At 45.0% G+C, this 27,869-nt stretch overlaps 1 protein-coding gene and 2 long non-coding RNA genes across 7 annotated transcripts in view; 1 reads left to right on the forward strand and 2 right to left on the reverse strand.

Moving 5' to 3' along the window:
- Nucleotides 1-1,043: 1,043 nt before the first annotated feature.
- On the reverse strand, nucleotides 1,044-2,112 carry LOC124517295 (uncharacterized). Its single transcript, XR_006963415.1, has 2 exons — nucleotides 1,974-2,112; nucleotides 1,044-1,231 (listed from the first exon to the last, which is right to left on the reverse strand). It is a non-coding gene; the product is annotated as an uncharacterized LOC124517295 (long non-coding RNA).
- A 2,527-nt stretch (nucleotides 2,113-4,639) lies between these two features.
- LOC124517294 (uncharacterized) lies at nucleotides 4,640-27,455 on the reverse strand. 5 transcript variants are annotated; one of them, XR_006963410.1, is made up of 5 exons: nucleotides 27,274-27,455; nucleotides 24,471-24,640; nucleotides 21,906-22,046; nucleotides 12,026-12,150; nucleotides 4,640-4,982 (listed from the first exon to the last, which is right to left on the reverse strand). It is a non-coding gene; the product is annotated as an uncharacterized LOC124517294 (long non-coding RNA). The 5 variants fall into 5 exon arrangements; XR_006963412.1 differs by lacking the exon at nucleotides 4,640-4,982 and adding an exon at nucleotides 10,457-10,475; XR_006963411.1 differs by lacking the exon at nucleotides 4,640-4,982 and adding an exon at nucleotides 10,493-11,004.
- The window catches only part of ZNF592 (zinc finger protein 592), a 49,981-nt gene continuing 48,778 nt past the window's right edge, over nucleotides 26,667-27,869 (forward strand). The window contains exon 1 of the mRNA XM_047086653.1: nucleotides 26,667-27,203. Within this exon, the coding sequence (XP_046942609.1) occupies nucleotides 27,124-27,203 (80 nt within the window). The 5' untranslated portion in view covers nucleotides 26,667-27,123. The remainder of the gene's footprint in view (nucleotides 27,204-27,869) is intronic.

Raw genomic sequence — 27,869 nt, forward strand, 5'->3', positions numbered from 1 at the left:
GCGGGGTGTCAGGAAGCCCCTTGCTCCCGGTCTCCCCGCCCCGAACGTGACCCCGTTAACAGGATCTGCTGGCTCCTTGAGCTCTGCCTCCTGCTTTTGTTACCGTGGGCACCTGAATGTGACCCTCTTCTCGCTGACCCTGACTCTGTACAAAGTTTGCCTTGACTTGTCCAAGCTGCTGATCTGCACCTAGGACGAGAAGGGGCAGAGCTGGCCTCTTAACTATTATTTCTATCTTTTCCAAAAGATTGGTGATCTCACATTAGGGGAACCTGAGTGCAGGATCTACTTTGCACTATCTTTGCAATTCTATGCATCGAAGATGATCTCATGATAAAAAGTTAAATATTTTGGAGGATGGCTATAATGAAAAAGATAATAGCAAGTTTAGGGGCGAATGGAAGCCTCATAGGCTGCTAGTGGGAATGTGAAATGGGACAGCCATTTTGGAAGATAGACTGGTAGTTCCTCAAAAGGAGGAACTATAGAATTATTACATTAACCATACTCACCAGCAGGTCCACGCCTGGGTATATATCCAAGAGAATTGAAAACATATGTCCACACAAAAACTTGTACACGAATGCTCGTGACAGCATTATTCATAAAAACCAAAAAGTGCAAATAACCCAAATATGCGTTAACCAATGAAGGGATAAGCAAAATGTGGTCTAGCCATAAAATGGAATATTATTTGTCAGTAAAGAGAAATACAGCAACACAGATGAACCTTGATAATGTTAGACTTAGTGAAAAAAGTCACAAAAGACCGTGAACTGTATGATTCCATTTACACAAAATGTCCGAATAGGCAAAAATAGAGAGGGAGAATAAAATGGTTGCTGAGGGTTGGGAGAAACGGGGAGTGATTGCTACTGGTTAGGGGGTTTCTTTTGAAGGGTGTTGAAAATACTGGTGATAATTGTACTACTTTGTGAATACACTAAAACCCACTGAATTGTACACTTCAATTGGGGTACTGTATGGTGTCTGAGTTATACTACAATAAAGCTGTTATGAGAAAGAAAAAGAAAGAAAAAGCATTGATGATTTGTTCATTGTTAAATTCCCAGTGGCGAACGTACAACCTGGCACGTATTAGATACCCAGTAAATATTTGTTGAATTTAAAATGTATGGATGTGTACATGTGTCATCTCCAACTGCTGCCCTTAGGCACCCATACTTGTTGAGTTGAAAATGAATTTCCGATTTTTCCAAAATAGGAAGGCCTGTGGAAGAAAATACACATAAACCCCATGAGGGCAGGGACTGCATAATAGTGCCAAACTCATAGCAAATACTTATTATTTGTCAATAAATGTTGACTATGGGTTCTAACTTAAATTCTGGCTAATACGGTGTTTGGCCTACTCTTGTGAATGTTGAATTCAAGTCGAAAGATGAGGCTCTATAACCATTTTAATGGGTATGAGCCTCACTTAATCTTTGTGTTGTGAAGAAAAGAGCCCTAAGAGAGGCACAAAGCCCTGTGGGGCTTCAGATGTAGCAAGAGTCAATTTCGTTGGGGAGGTTAAAAGGGGCCTCAGAAGGGAGAGGACATTTGGGTCAAGTTGGCAGGTGAAGGATATACCCAGTGGAGGGAATTGAGGCAATAAAGGTGTAGGGGCAGGAAACTGAAAAATACATTTGAATAATCCAGTTTGGTTTTTCCAACTTTGCCCATAGCTTAAGGAACTGAGTTAGCTGGCTCTGTAGGTGCTCTCTTACCACAGAGGAAATTTGAGCAAGCCTAAGACGTCATTTGTTGGATATACACAATTTGTACGTGGGCCACGTTCAGGTACTACTCTACCTCTGAAACCTTGTATGCCCATAACTCACACTCTGATGGTGACTTCTTTTTCATTTCTCTGTATGTTTGAACTATATGAATAATACACGAGTACATTCTCATCATAAAAGATCAGAACAAGACAGGCAATTCCAGCCATCCCACTTCTGGGTACATACCGAAAAGAACTGAAAGGGTCTTGAAGAGGTATTTGCACGCCTGTGTTCAGAGGAGCACTATTCACAACACCCAAAAGGTGGAAGCAACCTAAGTGTCCATGAATGATTACTGAATGAATGAACAAAATGTGGAATAAACATGCAATGGAATATCATTCAGGCTTAAAGAGAAATGAATTTCTGATAAAGGCTACAACATGAATGAACCTTGAAGACATTATGTTAAGTGAAATAAACCAGATACAAATGGACAAATATTGAAATGATACCACTTATACGAGGGAGCTAGAATAGTCAAATTCATAGAGACAGAAAGTGGAAAAATGGTCACCAGGGGTTGGGGGAAGAAGGAAATTGGAAGTTGCTATTTAATTGGTAAAGAGTTTCAACTTTTTCAGATGATAGAGTTCTAGAGATTGGTTGCACAACAATGTGAATATACTTAACGCTGTTGAACTCTATACTTAAGGGTAGTTTAGTAAATTTTGTGTTGTATTTGACCACAATTTGAAATTAATAAGAGGCATACACGGGGCACCTGGGTGGCTCAGCTGGTTATAAGTCCGACTCCTGATTTTGGCTCAGGTCATGATTTCATGGATCGTGGGTTCAAGCCCCGTGGCAGGCTCTGTGCTGACAGTGCAGGGCCTGCTGAGCATTCTTCCTCTCTCTCTCTCTCAAAAATAAATAATAAACATTAAAAAAAAGATACGCATATAGAGAGTAGAACATGAAGGTTCCCTTTGCTCTCCTAGCCCCTCCCCTCCCTAGGCTGATCACTGATAACAATTTTTCCTTCCAGTGCTTTCTTCCTATGTACTTAAAATTTACACTCACTTTTTTACATAAATGGGATCACACTGTACATTTCCTTTCAATTTTTCGCCTTTTCATCCATTTACATTTTTTGTATTTCAATGAGTCCTCTGGTCACGTGACTCTGCAATATATATATATATATATATATATATATATATATATATATTTATATTTTCTTCCCCATCTATCAGCCTTCTTCCAATATGTGGTCTCTGGACCCAGGGACCCATTAAGTTGTCTACAGGCTATTTTATTGGGATGAGAAGCTTTATTCACACCTATTTCACAAACTTTAGATGTCATGTTAAGTATGATTTTCTCAGAAATCCTGTTATACTCTCAATAATCATTTTGCTCTTAAGGTTTAGGTTGTGTTAGCTCTACAGTTTGTCTCAGCTAATGTGCAATTAGTAGGGTGTGGACATGTTGTTTCACAATATGTGTTATTGTTTATGTGTTAAATTTGAAATGTATTGTGTTATGTTGTATTTTAAATTCACAAAAGTAGATCAGTAATACAATTCAGGAATTCAATTAGTTAGCTGAAAGTTAATTAAATCAGTATGCTGAATACTTTTAAACTCGGGGGGAAAAGAACGTTGTAAGTGAAACATTAACCAGGAATCCAGTGCAAATAAATACACAGCGTGACTCTGTCTATGCTGGGATTGGGTAATCCACAAACATGATGAATTATGATGAGTAGCTGAATGGGAAAATTGCTAATAAGAAATATGATAAACCTCTAACACATATGTTTTATTAAACTGGTAATGTATTTTGCCCTGGTTCCCAGTATATTATGCTATAAACCTTGGTCAAATAGTGGCACAAAGCCAATGAAGTCATAGTGCCATTAAAAATTTTTTTTTTAAATATTTACTTACTTATTTAAAAAAATTTTTTCTTAATGTTTATTTATTTTTGAGAGACAGAGAGACAGAGACAGAGCATGAGCAGGACAGGGGCAGAGAGAGAGGGAGACAAAGAATCCGAAGCAGGCTCCAGGTTCTGAGCTGTCAAGCACAGAGCCCGAGGCAGGGCTCGAACCCACGAGCTATGAGATCATGACCTGAGCCAAAGTCGGCCGCTCAACCGAGCCACCCAGGTGCCCTGTAGTGCCATTGTTAAGAAAACCTCAGTGGCCAATCTGATAATCAAAACAAATTTTTCTGGAAGAAGAGCTCACAGAATAGTGCTTCCTAATGACATTGATAACATTTACCCCTAAACATAAGGAGAAGTGGTCAAAACTATAAAGGCATCCTTTAAAAGGTTGTATTTTTTAAAGCCAAAACAGTCACATTCTGGCTAAGAAGCTTTTACAGTCAGTCATAATGTTAATAATGATAAATTTGCTTGGTAAGAAAGCTAAATAAGCTTTTGGCAAAATTCCTTTATCAAAAGATATCATTGGGGGAAAAAGATACTGTTGGACATTGCATAATATCGATGGTATAGAAAGTGGATGAGCACGTTGTGTGGAGTTGTCGAGGGCTGCTGGAGAAAGTCATCCAACCATGCTAGGACCTGGAAACCTTTCTCATTATTTCCCCCTCATTTTCAGTGATCTGATGAATTAGTTGTCTATTTCTGCATAACAAATTACCCCCCAAACTTAGAAAATTAACACAACAGGGCACCTGGGTGGTTCAGTCGGTTAAGCGGCTGACTTCGGCCCAGGTCACGATCTCGCGGTCCGTGAGTTCGAGCCCCGCATCGGGCTCTGTGCTGACAGCTCAGAGCCTGGAGCCTGTTTCAGATTCTGTGTCTCCCTCTCTCTGACCCTCCCCCGTTCATGCTCTGTCTCTCTCTGTCCCAAAAATAAATAAACGTTAAAAAAAATTAAAAAAAAAAAAAGAAAATTACAACAAATATCTCACAATTTCTATGGGTCAGAAATTTGGGGCCATCATGGTTGGGTGGTTTGGACTCAAAGTCTCTCATGAAGTTATAGTCAAACCGTCCAGAGGGACTGCAGTCTCTTCTGAAGGCTTAACTGAAGAACGTTCTGCTTCCAAGCTCCACTCCTGTGGCTGTTGGTAGGTCTCAATTGTTCTTGGGTTATTGGATTGAAGCCCCAGTTCCCAGCTGGCTGTTGACTCGAGATCTCCCTCAGCTTCTTGCCATGGGGACCTCTCTTTAGGGCAGCTTGCAACATGGCAGCTGGCTTCCATCAGAGCAAATGATCTAAGAGAGAAAGAACCAGCTCAAGACCAGGATCACCAACGCATCCTGATTTTGCATTGAAATTCCTGCATCTTTGGTCCCAGGTAAAGCAGGATGGTTGGTTGCTCTATCAAAACAAAAGTCATGGGGCGCCTGGGTGGCGCAGTCGGTTGAGCGTCCGACTTCAGCCAGGTCACGATCTCACGGTCCGTGAGTTCGAGCCCCGCGTCAGGCTCTGGGCTGACGGCTCAGAGCCTGGAGCCTGTTTCCGATTCTGTGTCTCCCTCTCTCTCTGCCCCTCCCCTGTTCATGCTCTGTCTCTTTCTGTCCCAAAAAATAAATAAACGTTGAAAAAAAAATTTAAAAAAAAAAAAAAAACAAAAGTCAGTGTTTTTTGTAGCCTAATCTCTGAAGTGACATAGCATCATTTCTTCCCTATTCAGTGAGTCCAGTACAGACCCAAAGGAAGGGGAATTAAGTTCTACTTTTGAAGGGAAGAGTATCAAAGAATTTGTGGGCATATTTTTTAAACCATCACATCTGGAGTCCAGTTTCATGCAGAAAAGAAAGTATTACAGAGAAACTCGACTTCCTAACATACTCCCTATCCAACTTCTCTGCTTCCGTAAACACCCCTTCCTCCTCTTTTCTCTGTCAGTGAAAGAGGCATCCCTCCTCCTGTCTAAAGCTAATCTTTCCACTGGCCAGAGTTTATCTCTTCCACTTCCTCAAAACTTCTCCCCCTTAATCACTCCTTCTCTCCCTCAATTTCTTCCCCTTAACTTTCTATTTTCCTAGTATATGATCATGTTCACATATATCTTAAAAGACTTTTAGGCTGAATGCTTTATGGAGGTATAACTTACCTATAGTAAAACGTGAAACAGTATGCATACAGCTTGATGAATTTCAAAGGATACACATATCCTTTCATCATCTATATTCTTCTTCAATTCACTGAAACCTGGTTTCTGCCCCCATCCTGTGACTGAACGCCATAAAATAACCTTTTAAGATGCCTTTCGGCCTGTTGGGTGCCCCGTTCAGTTTGCCTCCTGCCCCTCTGGCTTGTTGTTCTCAGTCTCCTTCATGGACTCTTTAGCTTACTCCTTCGACGGTGAAATCCTGCACCACTTCTCAGACTACGACGCCTCTGGGTGATTTTATCTGTTCTCATGACTCCAATTACCTTCTCTATGCATTCACTTCTCCAATATCCATAGCTCTGATCTCCTCCTGGATGTCAACTTTTTATGTCAACTGCTTCTGGACATCTGCACTTGGGTGTCCAACATACACTTCAAACTCACTGTGTACCAAATGTCACATCTTCCCATCCTCACTACTCTCCCACAAAAGACCTGTTCTTGGGGCACCTGGGTGGCTCAGGCGGTTAAGCATCTGGCTTCGGCTCAGGTCATGATCTCGCAGTTTATAAGTTCGAGCCCCACGTTGGGCTCTGTGCTGACAGCTCAGAGCCTGAAGCGTGCTGCAGATTCTGTGTCTCTCTCTCTCTCTCTGCCCCTCCCTAGCTCGTGCTCTCTGTCTCTCTCTCTCTCTCTCAAAAATAAACATTAAAAAAAAAAAAGACCTGTTCTTGGGCACCACCCAATCACAAAAGTAAGAAATCTAATTGTCATCCTTGATTCTTCCTTCTCACTCACTTGCCAAATCCAGTTAGTCACCAATCTTGTTATTCTACTTTCTGAATATCTCTCTTATTCATCCACTTTCTCCAACTCCACTGTCACTACCTTGGTTCATTCTACTCGTCCTGATGGTTGCGATGAACCCCTAACCAGTCTTTCAGCCTGAAGTCTTGCCCCCCTGTCTTGCCTCACTCCAATCTCTTCTCCACACTGCAGCCAGGGTCCTTTATTCAAACCGTAAGTTTGATGATGTTACTTCCTCACATAAAACCTTTCAGTAGATCTTCCTGACTTTCAGGATATGGTCAAATTCCTTAGCATGCTACAAAGGGCACTTTGTGCTCTGGCCCCTGCCTACCTTTCCCTCTGGTCTCACTCTCCTCACAATTGAGAGTATGCACTTCCCCGAATGCTGCCTACTCTTGCTTTTGTGTCCTCGGCTTCCTCCGCCTGAAAAGTCTTCTATCTCACCCAACACTTTTTATTCCTCCTCGCCTTTCAAGTTGAGCTCGTGCATCATGTCCTCCCGGAAGCCTTCATGGCACTTCTACCTGCATACTCACCATCTAATTATGTACCTGTCGCTCTCACCAGACTATGAGTTTCCTGGGGGCAAGGGCCTTCTAACCTATCTTTTTACCCCCAGAATATTACGCGAAATAAACACACAAAAGAATTGTCAAATGATGAATGGAGATGTTAAGGCCCGGGAGGCTCAGCTCACCCAGAGACAGATGGATCAAGCCAGACTCTAAGGATAAGATCACCTTCCCTCAGATAGATGGGGATGTTGGCTCACAACGTGTGCTCAAGGCTGAAAGAGGGTTTATCAAAGTGAAAAGCAGAAGACATAGTCCTAGTCCTTGAAGAACTTTCAGTATCATTTGCAGCAGGAAAAAAAAAAAAGGTAAAAGTAAAAGGTATCTTTAAGAAAGGAAACAAGGGGCCCCTGGGTGGCTCAGTCCGTTAAGCGTTTGACTTTGGCTCAGGTCATGATCTCACGGGTCATGGGTCCGAGCCCCATGTCGGGCTCTGTGCTGACAGCTCAGAGCCTAGAGCCTGCTTAGGATTCTGTGTCTTTCTGCCTGTCTTTTTGCCCCTTCCCTGCTTGTGTGCATGCTCTCTCTCTCTCTCTCTCTCTCAAAAATAAAGATTTAAAAAAAAAGAAAGGAAACAAAAAGTTAAGGCATAACGGTCAGCCTATACATTCTATAGAAAGTCAGAGAGGAGAAAGGATCTTTCAGACACTGCTTTGGTCAAAGGAGACTTTCAACTGGGCCACAGTTGGGCCGGCATCACACGTGGAAGGGGAAACATAATGTCCAGCACAAACCAGAAATGGGGTTAGGTGTGGGGTGCTTTCTTCCTGGGAGCTTACGGTCTTGAGTCTGTTGCTCAGACAGACTGAGCAACAAGTAATTGGGATGAAAAGAATCTGGTAAGGAGAAACAGGACCTAGACAGAATAATATAAACTGGGTGGGTATGGAAACGCTTCATGAAGTCTCCCTGCAGTGTTACAGTGGAAACAGTGTGTCTTATGAAAATGATTCAGATATTTAGGACAGATGATTCCAGAGGAGATGAAGACATAAAACCTAAGGCATTAAATTTTCCAAAAGAGGGACTCTGACATGCTATGTTCGCTCCTCACTGGGCTGCACATCTTCCCAACATAAAAGTCTTTTAGACCCCATCAATCACAAGGGCATGGCCGGTATTTCCTTTCATATATAGCCTGCCGGCCTGCCTGAAGGAAACATCTTCTTATAGAAGTTGAGTTAGACCCACTTGGCTTTAAATCACAGATCAACCCCTCACTAGCTGTGTGATTTGGGCCAATGAGTTAAGTCTTTTTTTTTTTTTTTAAGTTTATTTGTATTTATTTATTTAAGTAATCTCTGTACCAAAAGTGGGGCTCGAACTCACAACCCTGAGATCAAGAGTCTCATGGTCTTCCATCTGAGCCAGCTATGTGCCCCAAGTTAACTCTCTCTCTTTTTTTTAATGTGTATTTATTTTTGAGAGGGAGAGAGAGAGACAGCATGAACGGGGGAGGGGCAGAGAGAGCAGGAGACACAGAATCCGAAGCAGGCTCCAGGCTCCGAGCTGTCAGCACAGAGCCCGACGTGGGGCTCCGACCCACAAACCGTGAGATTGTGACCTGAGCCGAGGTCGGACGCTCAACTGATTGAGCCCCCCTCCGAGGCCACCACCCAAAATAACCATGATCTTACCAGTTTCTCCTCGACCTTCCCAATGAAGGAAATGGTGGGTGGAAGGAGAAGGTTCCTGTATAGCCCTGTCAGGATAGGAAGTGGTCTGGGAGTATCTAGACAAACCAGTGCACAGGCCACACTTTTCGGTGTGGCCTGGCTCTTCCCTGGTGCCACCTCCTGAAAGGATCTCTCTGGGTTTGCTGGAAGGACACACCCAGCCAGCCTCTTCTAGGTCAAGTCAGGGGCTGAAGAGAGGAGACTTTCTGCTTGGTGGCTCTGGACATCAGAAAGCCTGGTTTTAAAAGATGCAGCGGTTCTGTGCAACATGGGCTGTTGGGAAGAAATCTCATTCCCCCGAATTAAAGGTGCCTTCTATGCAGAGAGATTACTAGAGTCAGTCACATCTCCCTGGGAGGCTTTTGGAGAGCTCTCTTTAAAAAAGTCCTGGACAGCTGCTGGGGCAGCTGGGAGAAGGAAATGCCAGCCTTCTGAGTTGGTAGGCGTGTATATGCTGTGGGGGCGGGGGTGGGGGGACACCAGTTTCCTGTTTGGCCATTGTGCCCTGGCTAAACGAGGAAAGGGAGCTTGCTGTTTGTTCTATTGGTTCTCAGATAGGAGAGCGTGTGTTGTGACTGTGGAGGTCCTGCGGGTGAAGATTTGAGAGTGTGGGGACGACCTGAGCCCCTCTCGTCTAAGGAGGGCTCACACCTCCTCCGTCGCTGATGAGCTGCCTTTGGAGCTTCTGCAGTTTTACAGTTAATCATGGGGAAACCAGAGGGACTCCATGTTTAGAAAGGCTCTCCCTCTGCTATTTTTCTGCTAGCCCCTATTTATTCATGTTCTATATCTCACCTTGCGTCCAAATCAACCAAAGAAGCTGTGTTCCCACTCGGAGAGGGAAGCAAGAAAGTTAATCATTTTCTGAGTTTTGTCCTAGGCCCCCAAACGCCTGATAACATCTAAAAGCCTGGATCCCAAACACGTTCCAGGACATTAGCTTCGAACAAACCTCAGCCCATGGTGGCATCCACACCCCCTACCTCCAGTTATTTATGAAATAACACCTATTGTCCACCTGCACTTGGCTTCGAGCGGTCCCTTCCCTGGATTCCTGAAGGAACATGTGCCCCGGACCCCTTTCCAATCTAAACCCCTAAACCCAAGCGAGGAAGAGACTCCCTCTCCTTTCCTTCCTGCCTCTCCCAGACCTTCGTCTGCTATACTCTGTCATTTACGCTATTCAGTAAACTCTGCTCTTACTTCCTCCCGGCCTGTGTTTGTTTTCTATCCTGCACAAAGCCAGAGACCCTCTTAGCTGGTCCTGCGGGACCCACTCTGCGTCCTTCGATCTGGCCTGCCTACATCCTCTTGATGTTTTAAAGGATCCTATGGGAATCTGTTGAGGCAGTGATTCACCACTGGAAATGTGGTTTGTGTAAATCTGGATTTGGATATAATGTTTTCTTAATGCAACCACATTCAAAAATATGATCATTAGCAATCATTTATATATGCACTCAAGTCATAAAAAAAAAAAAACACCATTTACCTAAAGGCTGCTATGTAACCTGTCTTCAAGGGGCTGCCTGATGGCGGCCACTGCTTCCCTCACCGGTTTGATCTGACGTTCCTTGCTAATCCTTCACCCTATAATCCAGGCATGTTCAAATACGATGGGAGGGGGGGTTGGTTAATGAGGTAAACTCTGGAGCCACGCTATACCCCTTCCAAACAGTGTGACTCTAGACAAGTCACGTTAGAGGATCTTTACATCTCTGTGCCTCAGTTTCTTCACCTGTAAACAGGGATGGTGGTATCTAGTGTTTTATTATTATTATTATTATTATTATTATTATTATTATTGTTATTATTTTGGAGGTAGAGTAAGCTTAGAATGTAAACCACAAAAATAGTTCCTGACACTTAGTAAATACTGTTGTCATTATCAGAATGTCCGTCCATTTGGAGGCCTGACTATGCTTCTTCTTCTTCCAGACCCTGTTTAAGTGTCATCTGTTGTGGGAAGCCTACCCAGACCTCCCCAGGGCAGAGCTAACACCCGTTCATTGTTCCACGCCTGTATTTTATATGCACTTTTATATGACTTCTATTACACGGAACTTCAACCGTGTTCAGTCTTCTGAATCAAGAAGAAGTCTTCATAGCCTGACATAATCTGAAAAGAGAGTAATCGCTGTACGAGAGACTCTTGCTTTTATAAAGAACAGCTCACCAGAAAACAGACTCTTCACTGTAGAGAATAAACGGGTGGTCACCAGAGGGGAGGGGGGGTGGTAGGGGTGGGGGAAATCGTTAAGGAGATTAAGAGTACGTGTATCGTGTGGCTCAGTTAGGTATCCAACTCTTGATTTCTGTTCAGGTCATGATCTCATGGTTTGTGAGATCGAGTCCTGTGTCGGGCTCTGCACTGTCAGCACAGAGCCTGCTTAAGATTCTCCTTCTCTCTCTCTCTCTCTGCTCCTCCCCCGTCCTTCTCTCTCTCTCTCAAAATAAATAAATAAACATTAAAAAAAAAGAGGGGTGCTTAGATGGCTCAGTTGGTTGAGCGTTCAACTCTGGGTTTTGGCTCAGATTGTAATCTCACAGTTCGTGAGTTCAAGCCTCGCATTGGGCTCCACACTGTCCATGTGGAGTCTGCTTGTGATTCTCTCTCTCCCTCTCTCTGCCCTTACCCTGTTCGCTCTCTCTCTAAGTAAATAAATAAACTTAAAAGAAAAAAAAGAGTACACGTATCATGATGAGCACTGAGTGATGGACGAAAGTATTGAATCACTCTATTGCACACCTGAAATTAATATCACACTGTATGTTAACTATACTGGAATTGAAAAAACAAAGAGTAAAAAAAAAAGAAGAAGAAAGAAAGAATAGCTCATTAACCCATTTGAGTGTGTAACCAGTGAACTTGAACTGAACTGGTGAAGGAATATTTTCAGGGAGGAGTACTTCCTGTCTTGGGCCGGCCTATTCCCAATTTGTCAACATCCTGCCTCGTAGCTCCCACCATTAACCACACAGCCCCAAGGAGTAATGCCTGATGCCAGTGTCCCCTCTCACCCCAGAGGTCCCAGCCACAGGGAACCGCTTTCGGTTCCACAAAAGGCCTCTGGGCCTTCCCTACAGCTGTTCTTTCAGTCCCGAGCATTTTTCAGCCCTCCCTTCTCCCTGTTGCTTACCTGTTGTTCCTTCAATCTTCCTTCTTTCCTCTACCCCTGAAGCCTTCCCTTATCTCCGGAGATGGAGTCCATTATTCTCCCAGGCGGCCACTCAGATCCTCATACTTCCCCTATCACAATGCTCACTACGTCAAAAAAAATTTTTTTTTAATGTTTCTTTATTTTTGAGACACAGAAAGACAGAGCATGAGTGGGGGAGGGGCAGAGAGAAAGGGAGACACAGAATCCGAAGCAGGCTCCAGGCTCCGAGCCATCAGCACAGAGCCCGACGCGGGGCTTGAACTCACAAACTACGAGATCGTGACCTGAGCCGAAGTCGGATGCTTAACCGACTGAGCCACCCAGGAGCCCCAACACTTAGTACATTTTACTGTAATGTTTTCTCTGGGTTTTCTGCTAAACTGTCTCTCTCACAAGCCAGGGACTATGCCTGGAAGACTAACCCCAGGCACAGTCCCTGACCTATAGTTGATGTGTAGTAACTGTTAAGAACGAATATGAACAAGTGAATGAACAGAAGGAATGAATGCTTGGTAGCAGGTATCCACCTGCATGACATTTCCTGTCTTTTTATCTTTCTAAGGAGTTCTCTGCACCATGGGGCTTAAAAAAAAAAAGAAGTCATCTCTCAAGGATAGGATGGAAATGGATTAGGAGAGCCATAATGGAAACATTTAAAATTTCAAACTAGAAGGGCGCCTGGGTGGCTGTTAAGCGTCTGACTTCAGCTCAGGTCACCATCTCATGGTTCGTGAGCTTGAGCCCCGTGTCCAGCTTTGTGCTGACAGCTCAGAGCCTGGAGCCTGCTTCGGATTCTGTGACTCCCTCCTTCTCTGTCTCTCCCCTGCTCACGCATGCTCTCTCTCAAAAATAAACATTAAAAAAAATTTTCAAACTAGAGACTCTCAGGATCTAAGTTTTCTCCCACTTCCTTAAAAATCCAGCCCTGGGGTGCCTGGGTGGCTCAGTCAGTTATGTGGCTAAGCATCTAACTTCAGCTCTGGTCACAGCCTTACGGTTCGTGAGTTTAAGCCCTACATCTAGCTCCTTGCCAATGGTGCAGAGCCTACTTGGGATTCTCGCTCTCTCCCTCTCGCTCTCTGCCCCTCCCCAACTTGTGCATGTTCCCTATCTCTCAAATTATATAGACTTAGAAAAAACCCAGCCCTTCCCAAATTCAACATGTTTTAAAGGAAAGAAAGGTAAAAGAAAAAAAAACACGATATAGGCAAAATATGTCAATGCCAGAATGTTAAGTATGGTTTTCTCTAACCCTGTGTTCATTGACACAAAGGCCAGTAGCCACATGGGTCACTGAGCACTCAAAGAGGGGCTAGTTTGGATTGAGATGTACTAGTACAAGGCACATTCTGGATCTTGAGGAGTTAGCATGACAAAAGGAATTTAAACTATTGGTCATACTGATTACAAGTTGAAATAATAGTAATTCTGATATATTAAGTTAAAGAAAATATATTAAATTTGATTTCACTTGTTTCTTTTCACTGGTTTTAATAGGGCTTCTAGATGATTTAAAATTGCATTTGTGGGGGTGCCTGGGTAGCTCAGTAGGTTAAGCATCTGACTTGGGCTCAGGTCATGATCTCACAGTCTGTGGGTTCAAGCCCCGTGTTGGGCTCTGTGCTGATAGCTCAGAGCCTGGAGCCTGCTTCAGCCTGGAGCTTGTTTCCCTCTTTCTCTACCCTCTCCCACTCATGCTCTGTCTCTGTCTCAAAAATAAACATTAAAAAAACCTTTTTCGTTAAATTGCATTTGTGGGCATATAGAGGTTAGTTTGCAAGCGGGGTCGGGCGGCTACCTCCTTTCTGCTCAGAGCTGCTTTTTTCAGTGCTTTCCTGGTTTGCTAGATGACTTTGAACCCTGGCGTTTTCTCCACTGCCTTTGGTGTGACCTCTGGGGCTAGCACTGTGGTGAGGCAGCAGGGTCTGCTCCCTGTGTCCTGACCTTGGGTCCTGTTTGCCCAGATACTTACCACAGCTCTCAGTTTCTGTCTCTGGCCCTGACTTGCGACCTGAACATAACTCTACACACTTCCCTCTGGGCTCTGGTTTGTTTTTGGTTTTCTCTGTGTTCCCCGCATGTGGAAGTTCGGCAAAAAGAAACAAGGTCTGTCCTTTAGGCAGTTACTTTGAAATCACCTATCAGAAAATATTGATAGATGAAAAAGACACCACAAAATGCCTCAAGTCGGTAACTGTAATAAACAGCCTGTCAACATATGCAAACTGTTTCCCCTCCGTTCTCCCGAATTAAGGGAGGATCGCTTCTTCCACGAAGCAACCACCTGGGTAGAGGGTTGGGTGAATCAGTTGGTCACACAACTGTCCTGGGTCTTCAACTGTAACTTTCTTGGCCACAGCCAACGAATTCTCTCGCTACAGAAAGGTCGGCTCAGTTCTCTGGCTCAAGTTTTCCTCTATGTATAAAGCGAGGCTTTTTCAATCGTGCCAACTTTAAAAGTCCATATGCTTCTATGCTTCTCCATGTGAGTGGGAAGGAGAAGAATTCTAAATAAACACAAATCTCAAGCACACACATCTCTTCCAAGTCTTTTCCTTTCCTCGGCGCTGGCAGAAATAACTCCTCCTCTTCAGGAGTCTCAGCTTTTCTTCCTGTCTGTGGTGTAGGGTCAGTAAGCGTTGGCACTTTGGAGTCATATGACCTGGGTTTAAATCCTGGCTCTGTCACATGCTAGCAGTGTGATTTGGGGTGAATAACTTCGAGACTCTGTTTCTCCCCGATCCAAGGGGAGCCTTTAACTTCTCTGAGCCTCTGTATGGGGGGGGGTAACATGGTCTTATGGAAAACACCTGGCCCAGAGTAGCTGTTTATTACCATATTATGCTTGATCATACCTCTGGAACCTGGGACCTTGTTCCTCCCTCTCCTGCCAGCACCTACAATAGCTGCCTTAAAAAATTATATATATGTATATGTATATAAAATATGTATATATGTGTATATAACATGTGTACCTTTCCTGACTTTTAGAAAGAAAAATATGCCTCATTTGACTCTTTCTCTGGTTAATGTCTTACTTTCCCCTTCATTTCAGCGTCAGTTCTTGGATCGCGGGTAGTTTGCTGCCTTGCTCTTCTTTCTTTTCTTCTCTGTCATGTGTCATGTGCTCTGACGCTATAGTGACCCTCAAGACACTGCTTGAGCAGCGACCGGTCGGTTGGCAAATCCAGCGGTCGCCTGTCCGTCTGGTTCTTCCCGACTTCACTCAGCACCCGCCGCCCCTTCTTTCTTTCTTTCTAATATTTTTTTTAATGTTTATTTTTGAGAGACAGAGCATGAACGAGGGAGGGGCAGAAAGAGAAAGGGGGACGCAGAATCCAAAGCAGGCTCCAAGCTCTGAGCTGTCAGCGCTGAGCCTGATGTGGGGCTTGAACTCATGAGCTGTGAGATCGTGACCTGAGCCCAAGTCGGACGCTTAACCGACCGAGCCACCCAGGCGCCCTCGCCGCCCCTTCTTTAGATGCATTTCTTGCCCCGGGAGCTCTGATGACCTCCCGAAGTTTCCCAACCAGGCAGATCAGAATCCCTATAAAGTCATGAGCCCTGAATGATCTCTGGCAATCTTGTCACTTGCTCTGCTCACTGCCTGTCCCCTCTTTAAAATAAAGTCACGACTTGTCCTCTGTCCTCAGACCTCCCGCCAGCCCCTTCTCCCCTCCCCTCCCCTCCACCACAGGTGGTATGGTGACACTCCTCCTCCCTGGCCGAGCCTGCACCTGCAGCCACACCGCAGTAAACTCCTCCCCTCCAGCACATGAGCGGAAGTGGCTTCCCAGCTAAAGCCAGACCCTCCACCTCTGCCCTGGAACCTTCCTCTCTGCCACCTGGGCACCTTTAGGGGAAAGAACAGATCATCAGTGATTTGGCTTCAGCCTCTCCCACTCCACTATTTCCTCCCGGCAGCATTTAGGATCTCGCCCATCTTAAAAAAAAAAAAAAAATCTTCCTTGCCCTCACTTCCCCCTCTAGTTACTGCTTTCTCTTCCTTCCTCCATTTTGGCCAAAGATCTTGAATTCGAGCCCATGCTCTGTGCTTCCTCCTTCTGCTCTCCGCTCCGGTTTCTGCCTTAAGGCTCTGCCGAGGGCTCCCTCCATGCCTTGAATTCTAAGTGTTTTATTGGGATGTAGGATTCTCTTAATGATGAGGGTGAAGATAGTACCATCTCTGTGAAACACCTGCAGGGTGCAGGTGGATTTAGCAAATTAGCCAAGGTCACCCGGCAGGGGTTTGAAACCAGCCAGCGGGGCTCAGAGTCTGTGCTGCTGACCCCCATGCCACGCTACTCCATGCCTCAAACTGGATGGGGCCTGTGCCCAGCACACTACGGTGCCTCGCATATGGTAGGAGACGGACCACCACGTTTCAATGAATGGACACATACTGTCGCCGTGGTTCAGGTTCTTAATCTCTCGCTCTGAGAATACCAACTAATCATCGGGCGCCTGGGTGGCTCCATCAGTGAAGCATCCGACTTCAGCTCAGGTCATGGTATCACAGTTCGTGAGTTCCATCCGGTCCCGCTTCGGGCTCGGCGCTATCCTCGTGGAACCCGCTTCAGATTCTCTCTCCCCACTCCCTGGCCCCTCCCCCCTCAAAAATAAATAAACATTAAAAAAAAAAATCACCCACTGATCAAAGGTTCTTATAAAGTGCAGGGGCCAGGGGCACCTGGCTGGCTCAGTTGGTGAAGCGTGCGACTTTTGATCTTGGGGTTGTGAGTTCAAGCCCAACATTGGATGTGGAGATTACTTAAAAATAAAATCTTATTTTTAAAAAAAAAATTTTTTTTAACGTTTATTTATTTTTGAGACAGAGAGAGACAGAGCATGAACGGGGGAGGGTCACAGAGGGAGGGAGACACAGAATCCGAAACAGGCTCCAGGCTCTGAGCTGTCAGCACAGAGCCCGACGCGGGGCTCAAACCCACGGGCCGTGAGATCATGACCTGAGCCGAAGTCGGATGCTTAACCGACCGAGCCACCCAGGCGCCCCTCTTATTTTTTTTTTTTTAAAGGGCAGGGGCTGAGGTCTATGTCTATTTTTCTGAAAGAAGGTGTAGTTTTCGTGAATTTTTCATAGGAGTCTTTGCCCCCCCCCCCGCCAAAAAAAAGTTCATAACTTCTTGATTCATTCATTTCTCTGTCTTTGGTTTTATTTTCCCCAAACTCCTCCCTTATGTCCGGTACACTGCCGTTAGATGACTCGATTGTCAATGTTTTAATTCTGCCGCTGATAAAAACCTAAGAACAAATAACTTCCCTGCACCTGAAGAAGCCTTGAGTGCTTCCTCAGCTGACTGCCTCCAAGATAAGAATCAAACACTTCGGCCCAACGGCTGAGACTTTAAGTAATCAAACCCCAGGACATTTTACCAGTGCCTCCCTTCCATTTTTCTCCGACTTGAATCATCTGTCCAGCCAAGCTGCAGTCTTGTACCTTTAAAACTTCTGTTCAAACACACCTTTCGGCAGCTCCTCCGGCGAGGATGTGTTACATTCCCGATCTAAGCCAGGACTTTGCCTGGGGCTGAGAATACAGCGATGACTACAACAGAGTCCTTACTTGTGGGAAACTGTCTAGTTTGGGAGACAAATGTGAAAACAAAGTCCCCAAAATAAGGCATGACACATTTGTGGGAGTTATTCCCACTTAGAGGTGGGGTGGAGCCAATACAAAGCAGACTTTCTCTAAGCTCAATGTGTCTGTATTCTTTACATGTTTCTTTTCCAACAAGCATGCCTTAATTTTATAACCAGGAAAAAGGTCTTATCAGGTAAAGGCTATGATTAATTCAATTGGGAGCACCTGAGTGCCAAGGGGGGGACTGTAACTGTCCAAGAATTAGTAAAATTAGGGGCACCTGGCTGGCTCAGCCTGTGGCACGTGTGGCTCTCGATCTCAGGATTGTGAGTTCGAGTCCCACGTTGGGGGTAGAGATTACGTCAGCAGATAAAAACAAACAAAACAAAAAAAGAATTAGTAAAATTAAGGAGGAAGGGACAATCAACCAGTAGAAAAGTGGGCACAATAGACATTTCCCGGAAGATGAAACATTTATGGTCAATAAATATATGAAGACAGGTTCAATCTCATGAATCGTCAAGAAGTAAAAATTGAGACCGCAACGCGATTCCATTTGATACCCACTTGGGTGGTGAAGATTAAGAAATCTGACAATCCCAAGTGTTGGCGAGGATGTGGGGGAACAATGGGCTCCCATAGATGACGCTGAAACTGTGAATCGGTAAAAAGCACTTTGGTAAACAGTTTGGAATTGAAACTGCAGAGTTGAAAGTTGACTTTAGCCTTTGACCCAGCATTTCTACTTTACATAAATACACAAGAGAAGTTCCTGCACTTGTGCACCCGTGGGTTTTACACACATCTTCTTGGCAGCACTTTTGCGAAAGCAAAAACCTGCAACAACGCGAACATCCATGATCAGAGCATCGGTTGTATTAGCTTGAGTTCCTCAAAAGCAAAGATGGGGTCGAGGACTCGGGTGCAGGTTGTTTATCTGGGAAGTGATCTCGGGCCTCGGGAGGGAAGGAGAGAAGGGTGAGGCAGAGCAGGAAGGGAGGCTGACACGGGGCATGAGATTCCACGGACGCCTCTGAGAGGTGTACAGAATGCCTCCCAGAATTGTTCATCCGAAGGATGGGAGCCTGGGGCATTTATCTCTTGGCTCACATCCCCCTTTGGTCGAGGGTTAGCTCTCCTCACTTTCAGGCTGTGCCTGCCGGGCTGCCGAGAAGGCTCTTGTGGCACAGAAGGGCCTGAAGCAGAAACTAGAGACACCCAAGGCCTAACGCTCGCATCGGGAATTGTCAGTGTTGGGAGCTCACGAAACTGGCCACCACATGTTTGCCTAAGACCTGAGACGGGCCAAGGGGAAGAACACAGGGTGCCAAGAGCCTCTGCATCGAGAGGCAAAGTCATACTAGTATATTCACACTCCAGAACAATCTACAGCGGCCACAATGCAAATAAACTCGGTTACATGCAGCAGGCCCAGATAAATCTTCACAAAATAACACGGAAAGTGAAAAAGAAGTCCCAGGATATTATGTAGGGCACAATGCTCTTTAATGAAGAAACCAACTAGGGGCACCAGGGTGGCTCAGGTCATGATCTCAGGGTTTGTGGGTTCAAGCACCGCATGGGGCTCTGTGCTGACAGCTTGGAGCCTGGGGCCTGCTTCGGATTCTGTGTCTCCCCCTCTCTCTGCCCCTCCCCCGCTTGCGCTCTGTCTCTGTCTCTCTCTCTCTCAAAATAAATAAACATTTTTAAAAATTAAAAAAAGTAAAATAACTAAAATACATGTTTTGGGAATATGCATGCAGGTTTGCATACACAAAAATATAGATTTAAGTGTTTATGTAAATATATAGACATAAATTTCTAGAAATTAAACTTGTTCTGTGTACTTGAATTCTAAGGGGGAAAAAACTGCAAAGGATTATTAAAAGAACACATCAGGAAATCCGGAAAGTTAATGAGAAAAGGACAAAAAAAAAAAAAAAAAAGAAAATGGGCAGAAAGATACGAACAGATATTTCACAAGAGGAAATATATATAGCTGTTAAGTATATATAAACACATTCAATCTCAACTTTAAAAAATGTTTTTAATGTTTATTTAGTTTTGAAAGAGAGAGGGGGAGACAGAGGATCCGAAGCAGGCTCCGTGTTGACAAGAGGGAGCCTGAGGAGGGGCTGGAACGCAAGAGCCGTAAGATCATGACCTGAGCCGAAGTTGGATGCTTAACTGACTGAGCCATCCAGGCGCCCTTCAACCTTTGTAAAAAGCAAGACTTTTTAACTTTAAATTTTTATAAAGCTGGGGTGATTTTTAAAATTGAAGTGTAGCTGGTGCACCGTGTTAAATTAATTTCAGGTGGACAACATAGTGATTCAACAGCTCTATACTTCACTCCACTCGGCACAAATATGCAGCTACCATCTGTCACCACACAAGGCTATTACAATGCCATTGACTATGTCCCTTTCGTCCCCATGACTTATTCATCCCGCAGCTGAAAGCCTGGCCCTCTCTCTCCCCTTCATCTATTTTGCCCATCTTCCTCCCCCCGCCCTACTGACAACCACTGGTTCCTTCTCTATATTTAGGGGTCTGTTTCTGCTTTTTGTTTGTTCATCTATTTTTTTAAATAATTTTTTAAAACATTTATTTATTCTTGAGAGACAGAGAGACACAGAGCATGAGCAGGGGAGGGGCAGAGAGAGGGGGAGACACAGAATCTGAAGCAGGTGCCAGGCTCTGAGCCGTCAGCACAGAGCCCGACATGGGGCTCGAACTCACAAACTATGAGATCACGACCTGAGCCGAAGTTGGATGCTTAACCGACTGAGGCACCCAGGCGCCCCTGTTCATCTATTGTTTTTTAGATTTCACATAGACATGATATCAGAGTCAGGGTAATTTTTAAAATTAATTTTTGATAATATATTTATTTTCTAGATAAAACTATTTTTAGGAGCAAGAAAATAATAAACACAAGATTAACCGTTGGGTTTGGGGGGGGGGGATATGTGTAAGTTGTCAATTCTAACTTTTACAGTGGATGATCAGTAACAAAAGAGGGTCAGGCATGAACCAATGAAGGGGTTCGACCCATGGATTATATTTAAACCAAAGCATCTTGAAGTCTAACAAATAAGATTATATGGTATAATAAATACATTCATAGGTACCTATAAGATACACTGATAACATGAAGGAGGGAGCTAGGAGATGCTCCCTCACACGTGGGAAGGGCAGAGAAGTTTGACCAAAGACGTGACAGCTAATGGGGTTAAAAGAATCAGGACAGGGTTGCCAAATTTGGGAGAAGGTGGAGGGCATGGCAGGGCATTGTAAGTGGAAAGAGCAGCATGAACAAAGATATGGGAATGAGAGACAGTGTGGCGTGGCCAGTAAACTACAGACAATTAGTGTGGGTAGAAAAGGAGAGCGGGAGAGGGAGAGGTGCGTGAAGGACCGAGAAGGTTCAAAAAGGTCTGTCGTCGTAAGGAGGTGAGATGGTTTTCCACATTGTAAGCAAACAGGAACCTTGGAGGGTTTTAAGCAGGATACTGACGTGATTCATTTCAGGAAGATTCTCACGGCAGAGCGGAGGACTGCTTGGAAGGTGCTGGGGGCAGGAAGGTGTCACGATCTTTGTCCAGGTGAGAGATGTGCACGGCTTAATAAACTCAGGAGCTCTGGTGTGTGTGGAGGGGCATGTGTGGTCTAAACCAAGAGGTTTTTAAGATGTGGAATGGGCAGAATTTTATTTCCCTGCTCTTCCATGTTTTTCTTTATAACACTTATACTTGTGACATATTTACTTATCTATGGTCTGTTTTCCTCCCCACCAGGATGTAAACTGCAGGAGAGCAAGGATGTTAATTTTGTTCCCTCCTCAATCCCCAGGGCCTAACAGTTCCCGGCACATGATGGGTACTAAACAATTATTTGTTGAAGGCATGGAGTTTAGCTAGGAAGGAGAAATACAGGGTAATAGCCAATAGGGGAAGAATTTCCAGCACTCTAGTCTAATTTAGCTCCTGTCTCTCCTTTTAATCTCTTCCAGAGCTCAGTCTCCAGCTAAGTATTTGGCAAATAAAATAAAATAAAATAAAATAAGATGTGCCTGCTTCTGCCTCTCATCCTTGTCTCAGCCTCAGTTAACAACCTTTCCTCTTCCCTCCACCTACCCTCCCTGCTCTCTAGCTACCTTCACTTTTTATCTCTGGAAACCTTGGTTTTCTGGGTTCCCTTAAGATCCTTGGCCATATGCTTAGACAGTTCTTATGTTGTTATAGGATCACATACCTGCTAGATATTGTGCCTTTGTCCTTCCAGATCTACCCTCCATCATTTTCCGGAGGCTGGCCTTGAAGGACAACGTCATCAGGGCTCACTTGCCCTTAGGCTTCCTCTCGGGTTCAGCCAGTGGGAGGCAGCACAGGAGATCTGAGGGCAAGAGAGAGACAGGGGTAGGGCTGTATTCCTGTACGTTCCTATTGGCCTTCCCTTTCCATCAGCTATTGTTCTCACTTAGCCCTGGGTTTCCTCTCTTTGCTAGCCCTGGGGTGCTTCATTACCCCTTGTTGGCTTCCCTTAAACGTGCCCACATCTTTGCACACTGTCCCTTCATGAACTCTCTTCAGTTACACATTTCAGAGTAGGCCATCTGTTTCCTGCTGATCTTGGCTGATACAAAAGCAAAAATACAGAATTGTATCTTTTTTAAAAAGTTGAGATATGATTCACAGAATTCACCCGGTTAAAGTATACAATTCTGTTTCAGGTTCTTAGTATGGTAGAACAAATTGTATCTTTTTTCCAAATAATATGTCATTAAGTGTTTTCCAAGTTACCCCTTTCTGCTTACTCAGTGGTAAGTTACACAATGTTACACACCGTAAATTACTTCAACTTTCACTATCACAAAAAGGCAGTAGCACATATTGTGAGTGTGGACGTTCTCTTTGGGGGAGGATTACTTCCCAAGGAAAAGTTTCTAGGAGTGGTATTGATGAATCAAAAGGGAGCCATATCTCTTTTAAGGCTCTTCAGAAGTAGCGTCAACTGCTTCTTAAAAGGATTATACCAATTCACATTGCAACAGCTTTTTCTGAATACAATCACACCATCTTATTAGCACTGGAAAGTGTTTAAGATACATATATTTTGCTAATGCATTATGTGATGTTACCATTTGAATTTCTTTGATAGCCATTCCAATCTTAAACCATTTAAAGCCATGTTTAGCCAAATGGGAGTGGAGGGACAGTGATTTTGAGGGGATTATAAAATGGATCCGGGACGGAAGAAGAATGTTAAGATATACGCATACAGAGTCGGTCATACTGGTCTATGAGCATTAATGGCTCTCTTAATGGACTCTCTGGAATCAACACGTTCCATTCCCTCTGATTAAACATAATGACTACTACCTGTGACCTGCTGAACGCTTTGGATTAATGAGTTCATCTGTGGAATTCCAACACACTTCTTCTTACTAGTTGAGTTAGATGCCTAACAGGAGTCTGTTGTGTTTGGTCCCAAACTTGCTTATGACAACTGTATGCGAGAGTGTAATTAATTTAAGTTACACAAACTGATGAAGCATGTGTATAAAGAGAAAGAGTTGTTTCTATGCAATGTCAGTTGAAGGTTTAGCTAATGACCAGTTGAAAACTGTCAAACCGGGGGTGCCTGGGTGGCGCAGTTGGTTAAGCGTCCGACTTCAGCCAGGTCACGATCTCACGGTCCGTGAGTTCGAGCCCCGCGTCAGGCTCTGGGCTGATGGCTCGGAGCCTGGAGCCTGTTTCCGATTCTGTGTCTCCCTCTCTCTCTGCCCCTCCCCCATTCATGCTCTGTCTCTCTCTGTCCCAAAAATAAATAAACGTTGAAAAAAAAATAAATTAGAAAACTGTCAAACCAGGTGTGGGTGAGACAATTACAAAGGATTTTTTTTTTTTAAAGAAGAAGCCTCCACTTATATTGCTTTTCAAGATGTTTTAAGTCCTTAGGCAACTTTAAAATATTTCTTAATGTTTATCTATTTTTGAGAGAGAGGGAGAGAGAGAGAGGGGGGGGCAAGGGAGGGACAGAGAGAGAGAGAGGGAGAGACAGAATCTGAAGCAGGCTCCAGGCTCTGAGCTGTCCGTACAGAGCCCAAGGCAGGGCTCAAACCCATGAACTGTGAGATCATGATCTGAGCAGAAGTCAGACGCTTAACAGATCGAGCCACCCAGGCATCCCAAGTCCTCAGTCAACATTAAAGAAACAAATTGGAAAGCACAGAAAATATACCACAGATAGGTTTTATGTGAGATAGGGCTCAAGAAAACTGTAATCAGCACTGTTCCTCAAAGAAAATGTTTGGCTCACATCAAAAGATTGGCAAATGGGTGTTCCTTATAGGTTTTAAGTGAAAATGAAATGTTAAGGCATGTATTTGCCATTTTTTATAATTCGCTGAGTTAATACACTTTCCCATTCAACTGCCAAACTAATGAGTCAGATCCAGTTTGTTTGGGCAGGGATAAATCCTTATTCCCCAACTTTGTTTGCTTGTTTGTTTTCATAGGAGGTCAGGTAGGAGAGAATGTATCCTGGGTGTTCCAGAAGGAGCGACTTACCTAATTGGTGAATTTGGATCTGCCTGCCCTCAGAGAGTGCAATCTTCTCTAAGCAGACACAGTTAAAGCGGCTAGGCCCCCTCAAGGTGAAGGTTGGAGTTTTGGGGGAGAGAATTTTAATTCAGGGAATCTTAAAAAGCCTACGGGTCATCAGCTAAGCCACATTCTTCAGTTCAGCTCTGTTGGTGATGGAGTTATTTTCATCTCCTCATTGGTTCTGGACTTTGAAGAAAGGGGTGGTACTTACTGTCTCTATGATATTCCAACAGTGGTAAGACAGCTTCTATGGACTGTCACAGTCAAGATACATTTTTTCCCCCTTTCATTGTAGTCTGTGATTCTGTTCATTCAAATGAAAAGTTGTCTCTGGTTTACACGGTAGTCCGGCCTTGTCTGAAGTTCAATCTGTATCTCAAGCTAGACAAAGAAGAACACATTTACAGCTGCTGAGAGATGCTGGTGTCAGGAAATATTTGCTAAGAAGGGAAGAGGAATACAAACATGGCTTGTGCCAATCCTTCTATCCCCACCCCCACCACATCCCGAGAGTCTCACCTGTCCTGTTGATTTCTGGGACATGTAAACATGGCAAACTTAAGGTCACAGTCTGTATGGCTAGTTAAATGAGAACTGCAAACATAGCAGGGAATAGTCTAGCCTCTTTTCAACATCCTTTGAAGCATTTTGTAACCCTATAGTGGGTTATAAAATCAATGTAGTAGGTTCTGACTGGTATTTCAAAAGAAATAAAAATCATGAAGTTGAAAGTCTCAGCCAGCAGTGCATAAAGTAACAGTAATAATACTTCATGAAACTTCTCGGAGGTGTGTACGTGTGTGTGTATATTCTGGGTTGAGATGTGCAATATATTTCGTATAGAAGGTCAGAGTCAAAAACATTGGCAAAGAACATTATTCAGCAATATGAGAAGGAAATACTGTCATTTGTGACAACATGGATGGACCTTGAGGGCATTATGCTAAGTGAAATAAGTCAGAGAAAAAGATAAATACTGTGTGATCTCATTTATCTGTGGAACTCACAGAAAGTTCTAAAAAACTTTTTTTTTTTTTTTAAAGCTCTGGTTTAAGGTGCACATTTCTTCCTTTCAGCTTCGCTCTTTGCTAATCTGTTCTCTCTGAAAATCTGGTGCCTTGTGAATAAAAATTGTAGTGATTAACAGGCAGAGAAGCAGGGGCCAATTCTCATTCTGTAAGCAGCTGGAATGCAAAATACGGTTGCCCCTGCCTCACTGCTCTGAGTCAATCACACGTCCAACTATCATTACGATAGAAGGGCTGAGATCCAGAACCTCATTAAGTAAGAGGTTACAGGAAAATTTACTTTGACATTTATCACCTGCACAGCTCAAGGGCCAGTGGTTCTTGCCAGCCACAAATCACAAAGGGTTCAGCTTGGCATTTAGGACTACGGTCCCATCTTATTTTTCCAGACTGGGTCTCCTACTTTTCTCTCCCTTGAATCCTATGCTTCAACCAAACTGACCTGCTACTGTTACTGGACTATTCCCTCCAGTTCTCACTTTGTGTCCCTCCTGCCTAAGGCAGCCTCCTCAACTAGCCCATCTGTGCTGACCTAAGTCCCTTCCATCCTTCAAAGATCCCTTTCCAATCTCCTTGATTCCTCTTTTCATTTTTTTTAAAGTAGGCTCCATGCCCAAGGTAGGGCTTGAACTCATGACCCTCAGATGGATAGTCACATACTCTACCGATTGAGCCAGCCAGGCTCCCCTCCTTTCTTGATTCCTAATAACTCTTTTCAACTCCACAAAGATCTTAAAAAAAAAAAAAACTTTCTTAAAAATGCTTTAAAATATCATTTTTCCTGATTTAAAGAGAAAGAGTAATGTACTGTAAAAACAAGAAAAAGAAGACATCACAGAAAATAAAAATCCCATTTTTTAAATCTAGCATGATATCTATACGTGATATGCATAGTACGTGTATATATTACAAGCTAGTATTATCTTATGAGGTGCTTTTCAATTGCTGATATTTTCCGTATCATGGATCTTTTTCTTCAACATGATTTTTAATGGTTACAAATAAACCATAATTTATTTAACAGTCATATAACACTGGGTGCTTTGTTTTAACATATGGTGCTATATTTGGGGGGAATATAGATGGGGTGGTATCCAGGCTATAGTGACAAATTTCCTAAAAGCGCACAGTGGAATACTGGGAATAGAAAATTGGGGCCAATAGGATAATTACGAGAACTGTAAATTAGGAGAAATAATTGGAGCAATAGGATAATTAGGAGAATTGGAAATGTTGGCAGGTAGGCAGGGTTTCCCACTTTAAGAGGAACAGGGATCTGAGCCAGTTGCGCTGAAGTCTGAAAGGGCAGTAACCTCAGAAGGCCTATGGATGACTTTAGGGTCATCTAGGCAGCTGATGCATGGAAACATGCAGGGCTCAGTAGGCCTCCTCCCCATCTCAAAAGATTTCTGTTTATGCATGCATCCTTGAAGTCTTGCAGGAAGAGGTGTGTCCCTTCTCTGATTTCTTCCTCCCTCTCCACCACCCCTTCCTCATTTTCCTTTTCTGCGATCTTGCGCCGTTAATTACCCCATCTCTTATCCCCCCCCCCCAGCTCTTTTGAGAGCTCCACCTCATGCTGGGTGAGGGGGCTGGGGTGGGGAAAGAGAAAGAAATCACCTGTCTCCTTTATTCTTACTACCTCTTGAACTACAGGCCTCTCCGGCTCATTGCCAAACGTCTGGAAAGATCACTCTTGACTGCCTTCACCGCTTCGCCGCCGCGCACTCCTTATCCGAGCGCTCAGCTCGGTGCCTGGCGCACAGCGGGCCCTGGCTGGAAGTTAGTTCCGCCCCTCTCGCAAACTGGCACCTCTTTCCTGGTTCTTCAGAAGGAATGTCTCCGTGCTCAGCAGTGGGTGTCCGCGGTCGGAGGCACCCTGACCCAGCTGCCACCTCAACGCCGCCTGTTCCCAGGTGCGCTGGGCTCTGGGAAGGTCCCGCCGGTCACCCGCCTGGCCTTCCGCCCGCTTCTCTGAGTTCTCACCTTGCACGGCCGGGGCTCCCCCAGTCACTCGGACATCTCCCAGGTCTAGCCCGGGACGCCCCGCTGGCCGGTCCTCAACTCTGCTCGCCGCGGGTCTCCCGGTTCTCCCAGAGGCGACGCGTCAGCCTGCCCCCCCGCCTCCAGGCCCGCCAGCAAGTCCCCGCGGCCCGCAGACCCTTGGGGCGCACCCGCTGAGCGCCTGGCCCGCGCCACCGCGGCGTCCCTCCATGTGCAGCCCCTCGCTAGGCCCCACTCCGTGCCAGACCCAAGTGACGAGGACGCCGTCCCGGCTCCGGAGGCGCTCGCCGTCCGCTGGGGCGACACGGCCGCGGAGGCAGCCCGGGTCCCTCTAGCGGGAGACGGCGGCGCCTGCCCAAGGCCCCCGCCCGGGAGGCGCGGCGGAGGCCGAGAGGCCCAGGGCGCGGGGAGCGGCCTCCCCGGTGCTCGGCTGGGCGGGCGGGCGGGGCGGGGGGGGGGGCGAGGGCCCGGCCGGGGCGCGCGGGGTCGGGGGTCCGGCCCCGCTTGGCACCGCCCCCGCCCCGCCCGCCCCGCCGCCGCCGTCGGGCCCGCGCCGCGCAGCCCGCCTCAGGCGGGAG

The sequence above is a fragment of the Lynx rufus genome, unplaced genomic scaffold (genome assembly GCF_022079265.1).
Source record: "Lynx rufus isolate CCGP_SWC_20201006 ecotype Redwood Valley unplaced genomic scaffold, mLynRuf1.p SCAF_21, whole genome shotgun sequence".
In the NCBI taxonomy this organism is placed as follows: Eukaryota; Metazoa; Chordata; class Mammalia; order Carnivora; family Felidae; genus Lynx; species Lynx rufus.